The sequence below is a fragment of the Sciurus carolinensis genome, chromosome 6, assembly GCF_902686445.1.
Source record: "Sciurus carolinensis chromosome 6, mSciCar1.2, whole genome shotgun sequence".
Classification (NCBI taxonomy): Eukaryota; Metazoa; Chordata; class Mammalia; order Rodentia; family Sciuridae; genus Sciurus; species Sciurus carolinensis.
The window spans coordinates 138971868-138992591 of record NC_062218.1 but is presented as its reverse complement, the minus strand read 5'-3'; the positions used below and the strand labels follow the sequence as shown (position 1 = coordinate 138992591).

Genomic DNA, 20724 nt, shown 5'->3' with positions numbered 1-20724 from the left:
GAGCATCTTTTCATGGCTCATTAACCGTTTGTGCATCTTTTTTGGAGAAATGTCTACTCAAATCCTTTGCATATTTTTAAAATTAGAGATTTATTATTGTTGAGGTGTAAGTGTTCTTTTGATATTCTGGATACTAAGCCCTTATTAGTTATATGATTTATAGTTATTTTCAACATTCTGTGGTTTTTCTTTTCTCTCACTTTTCTTTTGAAATAGGGACTCACTCTGTTGCTCTGTCTGAGCTCAAACCTGCGATGTTCCTACCTCAGTTTCCCAAGTGCCTGGGATTATAGGCATGTACTCCTGCACCCAGCTAGTTTTTGTTTGGTTTTGTTTAGTACTAGAGTCTTAACCCAAGGGTGCTTTACCACTGAGCTACATCCCCAGTCCTTTTTATTTTGAGACAGGGTCTCAAAACTAAAAGTTGCTAAGGCTGACCCAGAATTTTCCATCTCCTGCCTCAGCCTCCTGAGTTACTAGGATTACAGGTATATGCCATAGTACCTAACTTTTTTTCTTTTTTGATAGTGTCTTTTACCTTTCTCTTTTTAAAATAAGTTTTTACAAAGATTACAAATGCATAAAGTTTAAAAAGTAAAATAGAAAACCAATAGATGCCCATTTCCTTCTATCTATTCCCAATTCTTACTCCTCAGAGATAAGTGCTTTTAATCATTTTACTCATCTGGGATTTACTTCTGTATTTCTAAGTAACATGTTTAAACTGCTACTTATTGATTTCTTTTTTGAGATTTTTTTCATTGACATTTAGTTATGGAGGATGAGAACTAGTCTCCCTCGTATACCATGTCTTCAAAATGTATGGTTTTTGAAGAATCAGTTTACATCTTTGATATTATTCCTATTATTATTTGTAATTATTTGTTTTCAAGACTTGAAGACATTCTCTTATCTTCTCACAGTGATGTTATTTAGAAGTTAGATACCATTCTGATTTTTCTAATCCTTTAAATGTGAACTGCTTTTTTTCCCATAGATTTTATTCTTTATTAGCATTTCACTGAACTTACATCATGATGTGCTACTCTGAGTTTTGTGTTTTACCCTTGGTGGAACCCTTCTGCCTAATGACTCAGGTCTTTACTTGGTGAAATTTTCTTTTTCTTTTTTCCTTTCATTTCTCTTTTGTTGGTGCCCCTGCTGATATTACTATTGGGCCTTCTGGATTACTCTCTTAATTTTCTTGTTTTCTCTCCTCAATTTCTGTCTCTGGATTTTTATTTTATGTTCTGGGCAGATTTTCTCAACCTAATCTTTGCTTTCATACATTTGTTACCCAAGAGATTTTAGGAGTTTTCTGTTCCCAGTTTTCCTGTTTTGTTATTGTCTGTCTTTGGTATTACCAGTTTTCTAATGCATATAAAACACTTAATATGGTGTCAGGTATGCAGTATGTTCAGTGAGTGTTAGATTATCTGGATAATAGATTGAAGGAAAAGAGGAAATGATGGTTTAGTGACATAACTTTGTAAATTGTCTAAGAAAGAGATGGAAGGGGTTTGAACTTAAGGTTTTGGGGATGGAGGATATAAAAATGTTTAGAGAAGTGTTCCTAAAGTTTCTGTATGAAGAGTAGGGTAGATTTAAAGGATGACCTTCAGATTTTTTGGCTTGAGAAACTCAGTGGTCTCCAAAAACTAAAATTGAGAAGAGAGGGGCTGGGAATATAGCTCAGTGGTGAGGCGCCAAGTTTGATCCCCAGCACCACAAAAATAAATAAATGATAAAAATAAAATTGAGAGGACAGGGAAGAAGAGCAATATTGGGAGAATAATATTGAGTAGCATTTTGGACTTGAGAAGTGAGAGGTGACCTCAGCTTATCACAAAAACATCGTGATAGGGCTGGGGTTATAGCTAAGTGGTAGAGCATTTGTCTAGCATGTGTGAGGCACTGGGTTCGATCCTCAGCACCACATAAAAATAAATAAATAAAATAAAGGTATTGTGTACTCCATCTACAACTAAAAAAAAAGAAAAGAAAAAATCTTGATAATCTTTAACCAAAATGTCAGCCTTTTTCTTTTTTACACAAACTGAGAATATTCATAAGTCTCAGTAAAGTCTACTTTGCTTTTGAAAAACTGCAATTAAACTTGCCTAAATTATTTGCAACATTTTTTTCTGGCTCTTTTCAGGTATAATAAGTTCATGATCTTGTGTATGTGTGTGTATGATTTTAAGAGCAGATGAAAGCTTCAATATGTTAAGAAAGATGTGAACAAATTCATACTAGACTGGTAAAGTTAGCAGACTGGTATGTTTTGTTTTGGTTTCTGGGTACTGGGGACTGAACCACTTAGCCACATCCATAGCCCTTTTTATATTTTATTTAGAGACAGGGTCTTTCCCAGTTGCTCAGGTCCTTACACTAAGTTGCTGAGGCTGGCTTTGAACTCTTGATCCTCCTACCTCAGCCTCAGGAGCTACTGGGATTGCAGGTATGCGCTACTGTGCCTGGCAGCAGTCTGTTTTTTAACAGGATTATTCCCTTTTAAACCATTCTTTAAACTTTGTTTGCTTCAGAGAACTTTCTATTGTTTTTATGAATATAGCTAAATTTTTTTTTGTGCTGAGGATTGAACTCAAGGCCTATGCATGGTAAGCGTGCACTCTACCACTGATCTATACCTCCTATCTATCTATAAACAAATAAGATATGTATGTATCTATGTATGTATGTATACATAAACACATGTAAATATATACATACATATATTTTTTTAATTTAAAGATAAATAAGAAAGGGAAAGTTATGGTTTCCCAAGCTGTGGTTTTTACCAACTATTCTACAAAATACCTTAATAAACAAATAGAAAAAGAATATTATTAATTTTTACAATATAATTATGGGAAATGTTAAAGTTTTTTTTATGAAGTCTGAATTCATATTTTCTTAACAGGTTTTACAGCTCTTTAAAACACTGCACAGAACCAGACAACAAGTTTTTAAAAATGATGTCAGAGCGTTAGAAGGTAAACATATTTTTTACCTCTCTGGAGCAAGTTCATTATTTAGATGGCTGCTGTTCTGTTCTAGAGACCCTGCCTGTTTGGTCAAGATCCATCTTATGGAATGACCTTTACTATCTCTTCTTGGAGATTATTCCCCTTTTGATTTTTTACTTCTTTTTCTCTTTTGTTGGTGCCCCTGCTAATATAACTATTGAGGATTACTCTCTTCATTTTCTTATTTTTTCTCCTTAATTTCTCTCTCTGGATTTTTATTCTACATTCTAGGCAGTTTTTCTCAACTTAATCTTTGATTTCACACATTTATAGTTTATAAAGATTTGTTGATTTGTTTACATTACTTTTTTTTTTTTTTTTGGTACTGAGGATTGAATGCAGGGGCATTTAACCATTGAGCCACATCCCCAGCCCTTTTTATTTTGTATTTTGAGACAGGGTCTCACTAAGTTGCTTAGAGCCTCACTAAGTTGCTGAGGCTGGCCTTGAACTTGTGATAGTCCTTCCTCCGCCTACTAAGTCCCTGAAATTACAGGCATATGCTACCATGTCTTGCTTCTGTCACATTTATTTGAGGAATATCTACTTAAAGAAAAAAAAATTAATCAGGTTTTCATAAAGAATCAGGAAACGGTAGGTCAGAATTTCAATAGCTTGCCTTATTTTCAGATCATTAAACCTGTTTCTCTCTCATCATATTTTCACATGCTCTAGGACCAGATACCATCATACTGTAAATGCCAGTGTCAGTCTAGAAATCATAGTAGTTGTGAAAGAGAACCCACTCAGATGATTCCAAATTCAGCATCTCCCTGTTTTAAGCAGTTTCTACCTTATCTGGAAGTTACAGCTGTAAGCCTTAGGTTCAGCATTGGTCATAGTCAACTCCACTCCCAGCTTCCCTTGAAATTCAAATTTTTCTAATTCACCAGAAATAATTTCTTAAACATTAAGGTATATGCATCATATGTATTTTAAACAAATTCCTAATATAATTATATCAGTTCTGTGAGGTAGTTACTCTTATAACTCCTACTTTTGCAGAGGAGAAAACCAACAAAATGTGAAAAGACTTACTCTACATTATACATAATAAGAGGTAGAACTGGAATTTAGCCAAAGTAGTCTGATTCCATAGCCCAGACTCTTAACTACCTTACATATTAAGATGTAGCAAGTACAGAAGGAAGGTTTTATGGCTAGTCCCTGTTAACATGGTATATTTTTGTTGCTTTAATTTTGGGGGGGCTACTGGGGATTGAACTCAGGGGTGCTTTACCACTGAGATACATCACCAGTACTTTTTATTTTTAATTTTGAGACAGGGTCTTGCTAAGTTGTCAGGGGTCATGCTAAGATGCTGAGACTGGCCTTGAACTTGCAATCCTTCTGCTTCAACTTCCCAAATTGCTGGGATTATAGCGTAAGTCACTGAGCCCAACTGCTTTAAAAATTTTTAAGTGATAATCTCAGCAACTTTGGAGCCTAAGGCAAGAGAATTACAAGTTTGAGGCCAGCCTTAGCAATTTAATTGTCTGTGTATGTGCTTATATAGTTTAATATACTTGTATGTATTGACTTTTGCTTTCTTGGAAAAAAACATTTTATTTGAAGTCCTTAGATTTATAGAACAAAAGCATGAAGCTGGGCTGGGCATCATGGGGCACACCTAAAATCCCATGTACTTAAAAGCTGAGGCAGGAGAATTGCAAATTTAAGGTCAGTCTCAGCAACTTAGGGAGACCATGTCTCAAAATATCAAAATAAAAAATAAAAAGGGCTGGGAATGTAACTGAGTGGTAGAGCACTCGTGGGTTCATTTCCCAATAACCCCCAAAAACCCCAACAACAACAACAAAACAAAAAGACCCACAAACCAGCATTAATTTGGATTTCTTAGAATTTAATAGTAATAGGTATATAAATGAAGTTGGGAGTGAAAAGCAGGGAAAGTATTAGAGTGCTAAAAGTTTATTTTATTTATTTTTTAAGCAAATTTACCAGTCTATCAAAACCTCTTCAAGAGACTTATTTAATAAATTTCTCATGCTTTATTTTACATGGGAGCAAGACCTTTTTCTATACTAGAGAAGTAGAAATGAATAATATAATGAATGACATGTAAGTTGTTGGAGCAGGAATTCTAAATTAGAAAAGCAAATAACTGTATATATTTTTTCTCTCCAGCAGCCAGAATAAAGATAAATGAAGAATTCAAAAGTAATAAAAGTGAAACTTCTCCTAAGAAAATAGAAGAGGTACAGTAATTGAGTTTTTCAAATGATAAAGCTCTTTTTTTAAACTGGTGCATTATAGTTGTACGTAATGATGGGATTTGTTATATATATATTCATACATGTACACACTATCATAATATAATTTGACCAGTATATAATAAAACTCTTATAAAATTTTGTTGGCAAAGAGGAAATGATGAAAATAGAGAGGTTCAATGAAATCAAACCCATTACTTGAGAGTTAAAACCATCACAACTGTAGATAACCTTCACTTGTTTGGTGTGGCTCACCTTCTCAGGATCATCTGTCTACACCCAAATGACAGCAAGTTGCCCTGTGACAAGAACATGGAAGTAGCCATGGTCAAACCAAGAGCAGCTGCACCAACAGAGAAACCCATAAAATTCTGTCTTCACCTAAGGCGAGTGACTGAAACTATGGAGAGTGAATGTTGCAGTGACTTGGAACTATAGAGGGAACTTCTAGCACAACTAGTCAGGGCAACATTTTCTTTTTTTTAGTTTATGAACTATATTCTACTTTGCCTTCTATATTTGCATTTTGGTCACTTGCTGTGTTGAAGACCCTGTACTGACATTAGTCTGGGAACTCCCTAGTACTCTGAGTACATGCTCATAGAAAAAATGTACAGTGATTCTTTTCTTGTATAATGTATATACATACAATGTCTCTGTCTGAGCTTCTGTGTCTATCTTTGTATAAAGGCAGGGAAATGGTCCTTATGAAGAAAACAAAACAAAAAAAAAAAGAAAATTATTTGCAAGGGGTAGTTAGGATTCAAAGAATTGGTTTGATAGAAGGGAAGATACAAATTAGAGAAAGTCTTCCATGTTTATGAGTTTAAAAAATGTGATAATGCCTTTATATTTAGGAGGAAAAATAGTATTTTATTTTATTTTACTTGGTATCAAGGATTGAACCCAGGGACAGCCAACCACTAAGCCACATCCCTAGCTCTTTTTTGCGGGGAGTAGGGGGGCTGGTGCCAGGGGGTATTTGGGATTGAACTCAGGGCACTTGACCACTGAGCCACATCCCCAGCCCTATATTGTATGTTATTGAGAGACAGGGTCTCACTGAGTTGCTTAGTGCCTCACCATTGCTGAGGCTGGCTTTGAGCTCATGATCTTCCTGTCTCAGCCTCCCCAACTGCTAGGATTACAAGCATATGCCACTGCACCCAGCCACATCCCCAGCTCTTTTTATTTTTTATTTTGAGACAGGGCCTTGCTAAGTTGCTGAGGCTGGCTTTGAACTTGGGATTCTCCTGCTTCAGCCTTCTGAGTTGCTGGGATTACAGGTGTGTGCCATAGTGCCTGGCAAAAAAATACTATTTTTGAAATAGTAAATACCTGTTATAGTTGAACTAATAAGACAAAATGACATAGCCTAAGTATTTCCAGCTGTATAACATTAAAAAAGGAAGATTTCACTTAAACATATGATAGAACAAACAGGAAATACGTAATTTTTATTTATCGTAGAAGTTAAGATGACAGGGTAATCAAGTCATAAGTGGGAAAGTTAAAAGATAGCTGGGCAAAGTGGTGCATGTCTGTAATCTCAGTGGCACAGGAGGCTGAAACAAGAGGATGGCAAATATGAGGGCTACCTTAGCAACTTAGTGAGGCCCTAAGCAACATCCTAAGACCCTGTCTCAAAATAAAAATAGGGCTGGGCATGTGGTTCAGTTGGTTAAGTGCCCCTGGGTTCAATTCCTGTTATAAAAAAAAGCCCAAAAAAGACAAAAACAAGAATATATGAAGAAGACTGGGGTTGTAGCTCAGTGGTGGAGCACTTACCTAGCAAATATGAGGTACTGGGTTCAATCCTCAGCACCACACAAAAATAAAATAAAGGTATTATGTCCATCTACAACCAAAAATAGTCTGAAAGAGTATAAGAGGAAGTTTGTACTACTGACCGTTCAGTAGGTGGATTAACAACAATATAATAAATATCTTTAAATTTTGAAATTTTTATTAAGGGTATTTTAATTGTGCTGGGCTTAATGTCATTTGCCTCAAGTCCCAGCTACTTGAGAGGCTGAGTGGTAGGATTGCTTGAGGCCAGGAGTTTAAGACTAGCCTGGGCGACAAAGTGAGACTCTGTTTCAATAAGAAAGATTTTTAATTGAAGACTTTTTTATATTACCTGAACTGGGAACATGAACAACAGTCTCCCAAGTTCATTTTACATATGGAGCATTAATTTAACCAATACATATATTGGATATATGTTATATGCAAATGTATATTTTATACTTGCAGCAATTCTGCAAATATTATCTGGTAGTTATTGGATAAATACATTCTCATAGGTTACAGGGTTCTGTGAAATCCTTGTGCCAAAAATCATCCTAGGCGTCCTCTAGACTAGCAGTTCTCTAACTTGGTAGTCTCAAGATGCCTTTATCCTCTTAAAAATTGAGGACCCTTACATGACAACTAAGCCAGCCCTACAAGGACACTCAAAGATAAACTGTACACAGAGAAACCCCAAAACAAATCCCAAAATTCCCAAGTAGATAAAGATCAATAGAAGACTAATCATCTAAATGAGGGTCAAGTTGATTAAACATAAAACGTCAGTGGCAATAAACCACAGCACATATCCATAATAATATTGAGTTCAAGTGGTTTCGACTCCCCAATTAAAAGATAGATGAGCAGAATGAATCAAAAAACAAGATCCAACTATATCCTGTCTGCCAGAGACTCATCTCATAGGCAAAGACATTTATACACTGCAGGTAAAAGGATAAAAATTTTCCAATCAAATGGAGTCTGTAAACAATCTGGAGTAGCTATTTTCATGTCTGACAATGTTTATTTCAAGCAAAAATTAATCAAAAGAGAAAAAGAAGGCTCTTACATCCTGGCAAAGGAAACAATCCAGCAAGAAGATATAACAATAGTAAATATATATATATATATATATTTATATTTATATATATAATATATTTATATATAATTTATATATATATAATAAATATATTATATATTATTGACATTTGGGATATATATATATTATATATATATATATCCCAAATGTCAGGGCCCCTAAGTACATTTAGAAAATGCTCCTCAACATTATAAATTTCAGATAGATCCCAATACAATAATACTAGGTGACTTCAGCACACCCTTATCACTAAGACAGGTCATCAAAGCATAAAATGAATAAAGATGTATTTAACCTAAATAATACTATAAATAAAATGGACCTAATAGACATCTACAGGTGAATTTACCCAAACAGGTGAATTTATCGTCTTCTCAGCAACTCATGGAACCTTTTCCTAAATAGAACATATTCTAGGTCATAATGTAAGTCTTAGCAAATACAAAAAACATTGATGTAATCCCATGCATTCTATAGACCATAATGGAATGAAACTAGAAATCAGCAGCAAGAAAAACAATAGAAACCACATAAACAATTAAGAGATTAAGCAATATTCTTTTAAATGAAGGTTGGGTCAAAGAAAAAAATGAGAGAAGAAATCAAGAAATTCTTAGAAACAAATGAAAACAAAGATATAACATATCAAAATCTCTGGAATCGTATAAAAGAAATACTAAGAGGAAAATTTATTTCAGTGAATGCCTGCATTAAAAAAATAGAGAGATTCTAAATAAATAAGCTTATGTTCCTCCTCCAAGGCCTTAGAAAAAGAATAAACTAATACCAGAATCAGTAGGAGATAGGAGATAATTATGACCAGAGCCAAAATTAATGAAATCAAGAATAAAAAGACAATATACAGATCAGTGCTATAAAGTTGGTTCTTCAAAAAAATAAATAATATTTATAAATAATATTTATAAATCCCTAGCCAAACTTACCCAAAGACAGAGAGAAAACCCAAAAATACTTCTGAAATCCAGAAGATCATTAGAAACTATTTTGAAAATTTGTACTCCAATAAACTGCAAAATCTAGATGACATTAACAAATTTCTAGACACATGTGACCTGCCCAAATTGAACCAGGAAAATACAGAAAAACTATATAGACCAATATCAAGTAATGAAATTGAAACACTAATTAAAGACCTATCAGCAAAGAAAAGCTCAAGACCACATGGATTCTCATTTGAGTTCTTCCAGACCATTAAAGAAGAACTAACCCCAGTCTTTCTCAAATTTTATTCCTTGAAATTGAAAGGGTGGAAACACTCCCAAATACATTCTATAAAGGTTGTATAATCCTGATACCAGTCAGACAAAGACATATCTAGGAAAGAAAACTATAGACCAATACCCTGATGAACATAGATGCAAAAATTCTTAATAAAATATTAGCAAACTGCATTCAAAAAATATAAAGATAATACACCATGACCAAGTGGGCTTTATTCTGGGAATGCAAGGTTGGATCAACATATGCAAATCAAATATAATTAAATAATTAATTATTATTAATTAAATAGAATTAAGAACAGGAACCATATGATCATCTCAATAGATATAGAAAAGGCCTTTGATAAAATATAGCGACCATTCACGTTAAAAACACTGGAGAAATTGGGGGTAGAAAGAACTTATATCAACATTGTAAAGGCTACATACAACACACCCAAAGCCATCATCATACTGAATGGAGAAAAACTGAAAGCTTTTCCTCTAAAATCAGGAGCAAAACAAGGCTGTGCACTCTTACCACTTTTTTCCCAATATAGTTCTTGAAACTCTAGCCAGAGTAATCAGGCAAGGGAAGGAAATCAAAGGAATACAAATAGGAAAAGAAGAGGTCAACCTATCACTGCTGATGACATGATCCTCAATCAAAAAGATCCAAAAAAAAAAAAAAAAAAATCCAAAAAATCTCACCAGAAGACTCCTAGAACTTGAATTTAGCAAAGTAGCAGAATGGAAGATCAACATTTGTAATTCAATAGTTTTTCTACACTCCAATAACAATTCAGCTGAGAAAGAAATAAGGAAAACTCTCCCTTTCACAATATCCTTAAAAAAAATAAACAAGTAAATAACTGGAACTAATCCAACCAAGGAGGTAAAAGACCTTTACAATGAAAACTATAGAACATTGAAGAAAGAAATTGAAGAAGACCTTACAAGGGAAGACCTCCCATGGTCTTAAATAAGCAAAATTGATAAAATGGCCATACTACCAAAAGCAATATACAGATTCAATGCAATCCCCATCAAACTATCAATGATATTTTTCGCAGAACTAGAAGAAAAACAATCAATCCTTAAGTGCATTTGGAAGAATAAGAGACCTAGAATAGCCAAAGCAATTCTGAATAAGAAAAGTAATGCAGAAGACATCACAATACCTGATATCTCAAATTATACTACAAAGCTATAGTAGCAAAAAGACTGCAGTATTGGCATCAAAATAGACTTGTACACCAATGGAATAGAAGACACAGAGACAAATCCACATACAGCCATCTGATACTTGACAAAGTTGGCAAAAAATATATGTTGGAGAAAAAGTAGCCTTTTAAACAAATAGTTTTGGGAAACTGGATATCCATATATAGAAGAATGAAATTAGATCCCTGTCTCTCACCCTGCACAAAAGTCAATTCAAATGGATGGAATACTTAGGAATTAGACCCAAAACCTTGCAAATGCTAGAAAAAAACATGGTCAACATTCTATCAAGTAGGTGCAGGCACTGACTTTCTTTTTGGGGGCGGGGTGGTACTGAGGCTCGAACTCAGGGGCACTCAACCACTGGGCCACATCCCCAGCCCTGTTTTGTATTTTATTTAGAGACAGGGTTCTACTGAGTTGCTTAGCACCTTGCTTTTTGCTGAGGTTGACTTAGAACTCAGGATCTTCCTGCCTCAGCCTCCCAAGCCGCTGTGATTACAGGCATGTGCCATCACACCTAGCTTTTTTTTTTTTTTTTGGTACCAGGGATTGAACCCACGGGTGCTTAGCCACTGAGCCACATCCCCAGTTCTTTTTCTGTTTTTTATTTGAAGATAGGGGATCGCTAACTTACTGAGACTGTTTTTGAATTTACAATCCTCCTGCCCCAACCTCCCAAGTCACTGGGATTACAGGTGTGCATCACCACACCTGCCTGGCTTCTTTTTCTTCTTCTTCCTCTTTGTTTTTAATGCTTCTTCTTCTTCTTTTTTTTTTTTTTTTTTTTTTTTTAATGGACAGAATGCCTTTATTTTATTTGTTTATTTTTATGTGGTGCTAAGGATTGAACCCAGTGCCTCTCACATGTTAGGCAAGCGCTCTGCCACTAAGCCCCAGCCCCAGCCCCAGGCACCAACTTTCTTAACAAACTAAAACTCAATAAAACCAAGAATCAATAAATGTGATGTCATCAAATTAAAAAGGTTTTGCACAGTGAAGGAAATCAGCAAAGGAATGAAGAGAGAGCCTACATAACAGGAAAAATCTTTGCCAGCTACTCCTCTGACAGGAAATTAATATCCAGAAAATATTAAGAACTCAAAAAATTCAATTGCCAAAAAAGCAAATAACCCAATCAATAAATGGCAAAAGAACTAAACAGAAAATTCTCAAAAGAAGAAACACAAATGGCCAACAAATACATTCAACATCTTTAGCAATCAGGAAAATGCAAATCAAAACTACATTAAGATTTCATCTCGGGCTGGGGAGATAGCTCAGCTGGTAGAGTGCTTGCCTTGCAAGCACAAGGCCCTGAGTTCAATCCCCAGTACTGCAAAAAAAAAAAAAAAATTTCATCCCACTCCAGTCAGAATGGCAATTATAAAGAATATGAATAATAATAAATGCTGGTGAGGGTGTGGGGAAAATGTACACTTATACCTTGTTGGTAGGACTGCAAAATTAGTACGACTTTGGAAAGTAGTGTAGTGATTGCTCAAGAAATTGAGTCTGGAACCACCTTGTGACTCAGCTAGCGCACTCCTCAGCATTTATCCAAAAGAACTAAAATTCGCATACTATAATGATACATCCATCTCGATATGTAGAGCAGCACAATTCACAGTAGCCAAATTATGGACTCAGTCCAGATGCCCATCAGTAGATGAATGGATCAAGAAAATGTAGCAGATATACTCTGTGGAGTTTTACTCAGCCAAAAAGAAGAATGAAATAATGATATTTATTGGTAAATGGATGGAAATGGAGAAAACCATGCTAAGTGAAATAAGCCAGACTTGGAAAATCAAGGGTCAAATGTTTGTCTCATTTGTAGAAGCTACAGCAAAATAAGGGGCAAAAGGCGATGGGAGAGGAAATTGGATATCATAAAGATACAGGGAAAATCAGTGGAGTAGAAGGAAGAGGGAGGAAGGAAGGGAAAGGGAAAGAAACACAATGAATTTAACAATTTAACAAAACTATGTTATATACATATATAAATGGACCAAAGGGAATTTTACCTTTATGTATATGCAGAAAGTGCCAATCAAAAATAAAGAAGTAGGGCTGGGGTTGTGGCTCAGTGGTGGAGCACTTGCCTGGCATGTGTGAGGCACTGGGTTCGATTTTCAGCACCACATATATAAAATTAAAATGCATCAACAACCAAAAAAAATTTTTTTTAATAAATAAAGAAGTGAAAGGAAATGAGTAGAATAGAGGAGGGGAATGGGGGGGGAGGGGAGGAAAAAGGGGGGAATAGGGATTGAAATCAAATTCCTTGTATATATAATCTTATCAAAATGAACCCATATACTATGTATAATTATAATGCTCTAATAAAATATAAAATAAAGAATACAATAAAATTAAGGACTCCAGAAAGCTCTGTTTTTAACAGAATTTAACTTTAGAAATTTAAACTGATAATTTCTTATAAAATACATTGATTCATTTTGAAATAACAATAATAAACCCATTACATGTTAAGAAATAAAGTTAAAATTTAAAAATATTTTGAAAAAGGAAATAATTTATGAAAAATAACTTTTTAGAAAAATTTAGTGAGAAGAGTGGCATCATTTTACATCTTGCAAATCTCTTTAATGTCTGCCTCAGTAGAAGTGAGACATATCTTTTTTATTCATTCTCATACAACATTTTTTTTAGGTTGAAGAAAATTCAGCCTTACACAGATATGTAGTTGGGAAAGGGTAGAAGTACGTTAACAGCCTTTTCAGATGATTGTGAATATTCTTTGATACTATACCTTGATGAGTGGCAATTTCTTAGAGGTCATTTGGGATGTGGAACTCTGTTTTCTGTCGACCAGTGGATTTTTTTTGTGGGGGGGGCACTCTAGAATTTATACGGACTACCTCCTGCTCATCGCCTCTGATCCCCCCACATCCCTTCTTCCACATCTCACCTACTTTCATCCTTAGCTCTAGGACTTGACTCTGTTTATTACCTCCAATGGAAGAGGCCCATTTGTCTCCGTAGTATTCTGCCAGGCCCCTTCGCAGACATCAGGAGGTGAGGCTTTACTCTCCTACAGCCTTCTCCTTGTCAGCTAATGGCAATTCCCTCCTGATTCTCAAACCAAAAACAGTGGCACTTTGTTGCTTGACTGCTCTCCTTCACACATCCAATCTGTCAAAAATTCTATTGGTTTAAACTTTAAAATAGACCCAGAATTCAGCCACTTTTCATCATCCCTCTCATCATCGCCTAGCCAAGCCACCATCATTTCTCCCTGCATTGTATCACCCTCTTACTGGGCCTCCCTGCATCTGTCCTCTCTCCCTATAACCTATTCTCAAGGCAGTGACCCTTTAAGAAAACACACATCTGATCACTCTTCTATTCACAATCCCTATGGCTCTTCATCCTCTCTAAAAAAAAAAAAAAAAAAAAAAAAAAAAAATCTAGTGGCTGGGGATGTAATTCAGCGGAAGACCCCTTATCTGGCATGCCCAAGGCCTTTGCATCAACAAAAAAACAAAAGAAAAGTTTTGGTGCTTACCATGATCTACAGGATTGTGTATCATCTTGACTGAACCTGATTTGCATCTCAGCTTGAACCATTTACCCCCTTACTCTTCAGTCACAGTGACCTACAAAGAATTTTAGTGTCTCAAAGCCTTTATACTATTAACCTCTTCCTGCTAAGTTCTTTTCTCACTCAGAGCTTCATTTAGTAGACTAATGAATTTTTTCCCCCAGTACTAGTGATTGAACCCAGGGGCAGGCACTCTACCACTGAACTACATCCCCAACCCTTTTTTTTTTTTTCATTTTGAGACAGGGTCTCACTGAATTGCCCAGGCTATCTTCAAATTTAAGATCCTCCTGCCTCAGCCTCCCAAGTTGCTGCGCTGAGTTAAATAGGCATGCACCACTGTACCCAGCTAGACCTATGAATTTTAATCTCTTTTCCTTTAAAGAGACTTTTTATATTATTATTTTTATATTAGTTATATTTATAATTGTATAACACTATACAATGATGATTTGGAAAATACAGGTTTGTTAAAAGATATAGATCTTCCAAATGTTAACATAGTTCATTGTATGATTTTTTTTTTAGGTGGGGTCAGAGGTACCCGGGACTGAACTCAGGGGTGCTTAACCACTGAACTAAATCCCACCTCCTTTTTTATTTTGAGACAAGGCCTCACCAAGTTGCTGAGGCTAGCCTTGAACTTGTAGTCCTTTTGCCATAGCCTCCCAATTCTCTGGGATTACAGGTGTGCACCACATTGTATGATATTTTAAAATTACATCCCAACCATTGTATGATATTTTAAAATTACATCTATTAATATTAATATGCATCTCATCAGAAAAATCTTTAAGTATTGCAAAGTTTTCAAGCTCACCAGAGTGGATATAAGTTCTCCAGAATTCTAATTTTTGCTTCAAAACTTGAATTTCATCATTGTCAGCAAATGCTATCAATTGTTTTCCTTGAAGTGACATACTCATTTCATTCACGTTCAAGATGTCTATCAAATATCATAAGTCTGAATAATCATAGCTTCTTAGTATAAAATGGAATTTTTGCTGGGTATGGAGGCTCATACCTATAATCCCAGTGACTTGGGAGGCTGAGGCAGGAGGATTGCAAGTTTGAGGCCAGCCTCAGCAACTTGTCAAGGTCCTAAGCAATTTAATGAGATCCTATCTTAAAATAAAAATTTTAAGAAAAGGGACTGGGGGTGTAGTTCAATGGCAGAGCACCTCCTGGGTTTAATCCCTGGGCCCCAGAAAAGTTTTTTCATAGATAAAGCTTTACGGTTCACAAACAATGCACAAACAATAGAGAAGGCTGTAATATTATGAAAACAATTTTGACCTCACAGATCCCTGAAAGAATTTCAAAGACCCTCACGGGTCCACAGCTTTGAGAATCACTGTTTGCATTTGATGAAGTCTGAAACCTAAAGAGAGTAGTTGGTTAACACAAAGCCATTCCCTAATGACAGAGCCAGAGTTGGATTCCAGGTATACTGACTCCAAACCAACACTCTTTCTAATGTTCAGAATATCCAACTGTATAAAGAAAAAAAATCAAACCTCTGCCCAACTATTATGCATTTTAAACACATTTGAAAACATACTTATTATCCAAAAGTACTCTAAATCTATTTTGGAACAGAACGTAAAACTATATGAGCTTTTTGTATGCTTGAAATAGTTGTAAAAAGTTAAAAGCAATATTATCCAAGAAGAAATTGTATTAAAACTATAGGTTTCAAAAATCATACGTTCATATGAAACTCCTAAAAGATTTATTGTTTGTTTGTTTATCTTAACAGCTAATGAAAATAGGTTCTGATGTTGAACTGTTACTCAGAACATCTGTTATACAAGGTATTCACACAGACCACAATACCCTGAGTAAGTAAAATTAAAAATGATTTCTGGCTGCAGTGTGTTTTGAAATGTTAAATAGTTCACTTTTATTTATTTGCTTGCTTTTATTTTAAAAGATAGTGTTTTACTATTTGCTCAGGCTATACTCAAATTCCTGGGCTCATATAATCCTCCTACCTCAACCTCCTGGGCCAACAGGCATGAGCCACCATGATTCAGTCTTAATTACAGCACTTTTAATGTTAAGCAGTAAAACAGTTTGATTTTGCCAGGCAACATAGTATTTATTGTATGCATTTATAAGGTAGTCTAAAAAATGCCAAATTATGAACCTTTGTTATACCAGATTTGATTTTAATTTTTAAATCTTAAACACTGGTTTTATTTACAAAACTGCAGTTACAAAGACATTACTACTATTTTCATCATATTTATTTGAGGTTCTTAATTTTTCTGGCATTATGTATCACTTACCTAGACTAAACTTAATTTTTACCTTTTATTCTATAATTAATTATTTTAATTCTGAAGAATTGGGATTATAGGAAATGGAAATATAGTTGAGAATCCTCCATTATACCTTGAGACTTTTTGTGGACTCCAGTAGAATCTCATTTCACATTATGTATTGTTTTCACTTCCTGAAATATTTTGGGGGATAACAGCAACAAAAACGTTGCATTGAAAATCATTAAAAAAATTTTGCTTTTAAATATACTATTGGATACCTACAGAAAAGTATACAATATATAATTGTACAACTCAGTGAGTTTTACAAAGTGAAAGACCTAACTAATATCCACATCAAGCTATGTATTACCAGCATCCCAAAAATTTCTTCATGCCCTCATGCCCATTCTAGTAACCTTCCCACAAAGGTAGCCGCTTATCCTGCCTTTCAACACCATAGTATTTTTTTGTTTGTTTGTTTGTTTGTTTGTTTTGTACTAGGGATTGAACCCGGGGCACTTAACCACTGAGCCACATCTCCAGCCCTTTTTTTGTATTTTATTTAGAGACAGGGTCTCACTAAGTTCCTTAGGGCTTCACCAGGTTGTTGAGGCTGGCTTTGAACTCAAGATCCTCCTGTCTCAGCCTCCTAAGCCTCTGGGATTATAGGAATGAACCACACACCCAACACCATAGATTTTGAACTTTATATATAAATGGTTTGAACTTTTTATAAATGGATTCATATAGGATTTCTATTTTGTCTGGGTTTTTTTTTCTCTCAACATTATATTAGTGGGTTCATTTTCATTTTTTTTTAATAGCAACCTTGTTTTGAGTATTGTTTGAACATAGAATGGTGTATCCTCCTATAGTTGTTTGAGTTAATCCCATCTAGTTTTGTTTTTTCCTTTGCAGTATTAGGAATTAAACCCAGGGCCTCATGCATTCTAGGCAAGCATTCTACTACTTAAGTACATCCCCAGTCCTTTGCTTTTTTTTTTTTTCTTTTGGTGGTGCTGGGATTGAACCCAGGGCCTTGTGCTTGTAAGGCAAGCACTCTACCAACTGAGCTATCTCCCCAGCTCTACCTCAGCCTCTTGAATAGCCAGAATTACAGGTATGCACCACTATGCCCAACTTAGACTATAATGAATAATAATTATTTTGGTGGAAAAATTGTGTATATAAATATATATATGATGCATTTCTCTTAAATTAGTGTGTACATATAAGTGAAAAATTTCTGCATCATAGGTTATGTGTTTATTGAGTTAATCAGTTTTCCAAAGTGATTAGACTAATTTACACTTCCAGCAGCAGCATCCAAGAGCCCCAGCTGCTTTACATTCTCACCTTTCTGAGTGTCTCTTTAATTTTGGTGTTTTGACTGGATATGTAGTGGTATCACATTGTGATTTTAATTTGCTTTCCTCTGGTAACTAATCAAGTCCAGGCACTTTTTCAGTTGTTTAGTAGGCATTTAAATATTTTATTTTATAAAATACCTATTTGGGTCTTTTGTCCGTTTTTCTAAAGCATTTACTGCCTTTTTATTATTGTTTTGAAGGAATTCTTTATATGTTGTAACTACAAATCCTTTGATGTATGTGTGTGGTTGTGTGTGTATCATGGAATATATATCTACATATATCTTTATATATACAGACATATATCAAGAATCTTCTACTTTGTGGCTTATCTTTTCACTTTGGTAGTATTTTCTTTCAATAAGAAGTTCTTTATTTTTAATGCTTATCAACTTTTTCTTTATGGTTACTATTTTTGAGGGCTGTTAAATCTCTGCCTATTTCAAGCAAGGTTATAGAAGAGAGTCTTCTGTGCTTTCTTCCAAAAGCTTTGTTGTTTGATCCTTCTTGTTGGCTGTTTATATAAACAGAGCTGATTTTGTAGTGAGAGATAGGGGTCATGTTTTTTTTTTAACGTGAATATCTAATTGATCCAGATCACTAATTGAGAAGGCAGCTCTTCCCCTGATGTTCTACAGGGATACTTTTGTCATAAATCCAAATAACTATATGTACATATCTGTTTCCAGACTTTATAATCTCATCAATTAATCTGTAGTTCTGTCCTTGTATCACATACCATAATGTCTTGATTACTGCAGACTCATATCTTTTATCTGGTAGTATAAGTCTTAAAGAGCTTCCCCTGCCCCTGGGGCTGGGGATTGAACCCAGGGCCATGCACATGCTAGGCAAGCACTCTACCACTGAACTACACCCCCAGCTCCTTAAAGGGCTTTTAAAGTTATTTCTAGTTAATGAGGATTTATCAAAAATTATTAGGTCTGAGATATTTATATGGGCAGCAAACAGTTAATCCAAAAATTTAAAATTTGTAGTCATGTTTTAATCTTAATAATGTTTTTAGAGATTCTATGTAATGTACCCAACATTTTATACAGGCAATCATAGCTAAATATTATTTTATTTTATAAATTAAAAAGTTATTTATTTAGTAATTTTAGGTAGCCAAAATTATTGATGTTATTTCAACTAATCACATTTGTTGTCTATATTTCAGATACCTAGATATAACAATATTAGTTTAACAGATATAACAATATTAGTTTAAATTTTTTTTTATCTTTTGATTTTTTGTATAATTTTCCCACAGGATTGAAAATTTTAACTCTTTCATGGTTATTAGTATATATTGCTATATTGCCTTACTAATGGCCTCCTTCTTTCTATTAAGATATATATAGTTCTCTTTTTCCTCACTTCATTCTATAGGTTCAAAATGGAACAGATTTGATTCCTTAATCTCTATTCTTAAATTATGTTAGGCAAATTCCTCTGAATATTTTACTAGTGTCTATCTAGTATGTAAAAATAAGAGTTAAAATTCTGCTTGTTTATTAAATGGAGAGTTGTGATTATGTGTCTCTATATGTGTGTATGTACATATATGTCTCAAAGTGAAAAATTATAGAAAGTGAAAATAGTAAAACAAAAGTGCATCTGCAAGTGTGCATGAATTCCAAATCTATTTCTCTTTTTCTTTCATTCCATATAAAATCTATGCTGAAAATTAAATATTGAATTTCACTCGGCAAGAACTCCTTAATTTCTCATTTTTTCCTTTTAAAAAACTAACTTCCTTTATCATGGCCTGTGACTTCAAGGTTCTCGATTACAGACATAATAATTTAATCATTTGGGGAACAATTTCTTATTTAAGAGAAATCTGTTAAAAATATCATGGAAACCTCTTTTCTTTCCAAGTACTGGCTAGTTTTTATTATTTTTTTGTATCATCTCAATTGCATGAATTTGAATTAATCATAACTTTTAAAAAAAATTTTTTTAAGTTGTTGATGGACACAACACCTTTATTTTATTTTTATGTGGTGGTGCTGAGGTGAGTGGTCTACCACTGAGCTGCAACCCCAGCCCCTAATCATAACTTTTGATTCATACCTTTCTCATCATGGGTCTAGCAGAGCCTTTAACTATGACTTAGAAAAATACTAAAGTAACTCATTGTTCCACACTTGCTTTCTCTTCGATTATTGACATATCTAACATGGATATTAGTCAAATGGTTTTAGAATTGACCTTTATCAATCATACATTCTAGGGACTGGGGTTGTGGCTCAGTGGTAGAGTGCTGGCCTAGCATGTGTGAGGCACTGGGTTCGATTCTCAGCACCACATATAAATGAATGAATAAAATAAAGGTCTATCAACATCTAAAAAATATTTTTTTAAAAATCATACATTCTGGGGCTGGGGAGATAGCTCAGTTGGTAGAGTGCTTGCCTTGCAAGCACAAGGCCCTGAGTTCGATCCCCAGCACCCAAAAAAAAAAAAAAAAAAAAAAAAAAATCATACATTCTATAGACAGCTACCAATTTATGAATAAAAATGGCATCAAGAAAACTCAGTACTTCTTGTAACTATTTATTAATAGTATATAGTTTTTGAATAGCATCATCCATACTTTTTAACTTCCTCTGTGGCATATATGTTAGACAAACAAAATGGGAATGTGCTTCTAAAATTGGTGTGATACGTTGTTTTAGAATGCACTAGAAACCAGGCCCAGTGGCCCATGCCTGTAATCCCAGTGACTCAGGAGGCTGAGGCAGGAGGAAAGCAAGTTTAAAGCCAGACTCAGCAACTTAGCTAGGCCTTAAGCAACTTAGTAAGACATTGTCTCAAAATAAAAAAATGAGTAAAATGGGCCGGGGAAGTGGCTCAGTGGTAGAGTGCTCCTGGGATAAATACCCAGTACTGAAAAAAAAAAAAGCACTAGAAATC

General features: G+C 34.6%; 1 protein-coding gene across 9 annotated transcripts in view; it reads left to right on the top strand.

Moving 5' to 3' along the window:
* Positions 1-20724, top strand: part of Lyrm7 (LYR motif containing 7) — a 41422-nt gene that overhangs the window by 2457 nt on the left and 18241 nt on the right. For 5 of the 9 annotated variants that reach the window (XM_047556419.1, XM_047556416.1, XM_047556423.1 and 2 more), the window contains exons 2-4: positions 2924-2996; positions 5178-5248; positions 15925-16006. In XM_047556419.1, coding sequence (XP_047412375.1) covers positions 2924-2996; positions 5178-5248; positions 15925-16006 — 226 coding nt within the window. Of the gene's footprint in view, positions 1-464; positions 489-2923; positions 2997-5177; positions 5249-15924; positions 16007-20724 lie in introns of all 9 variants that reach the window. The other 4 variants (XM_047556420.1, XM_047556417.1, XM_047556424.1 and 1 more) reach the window with 2 other exon arrangements.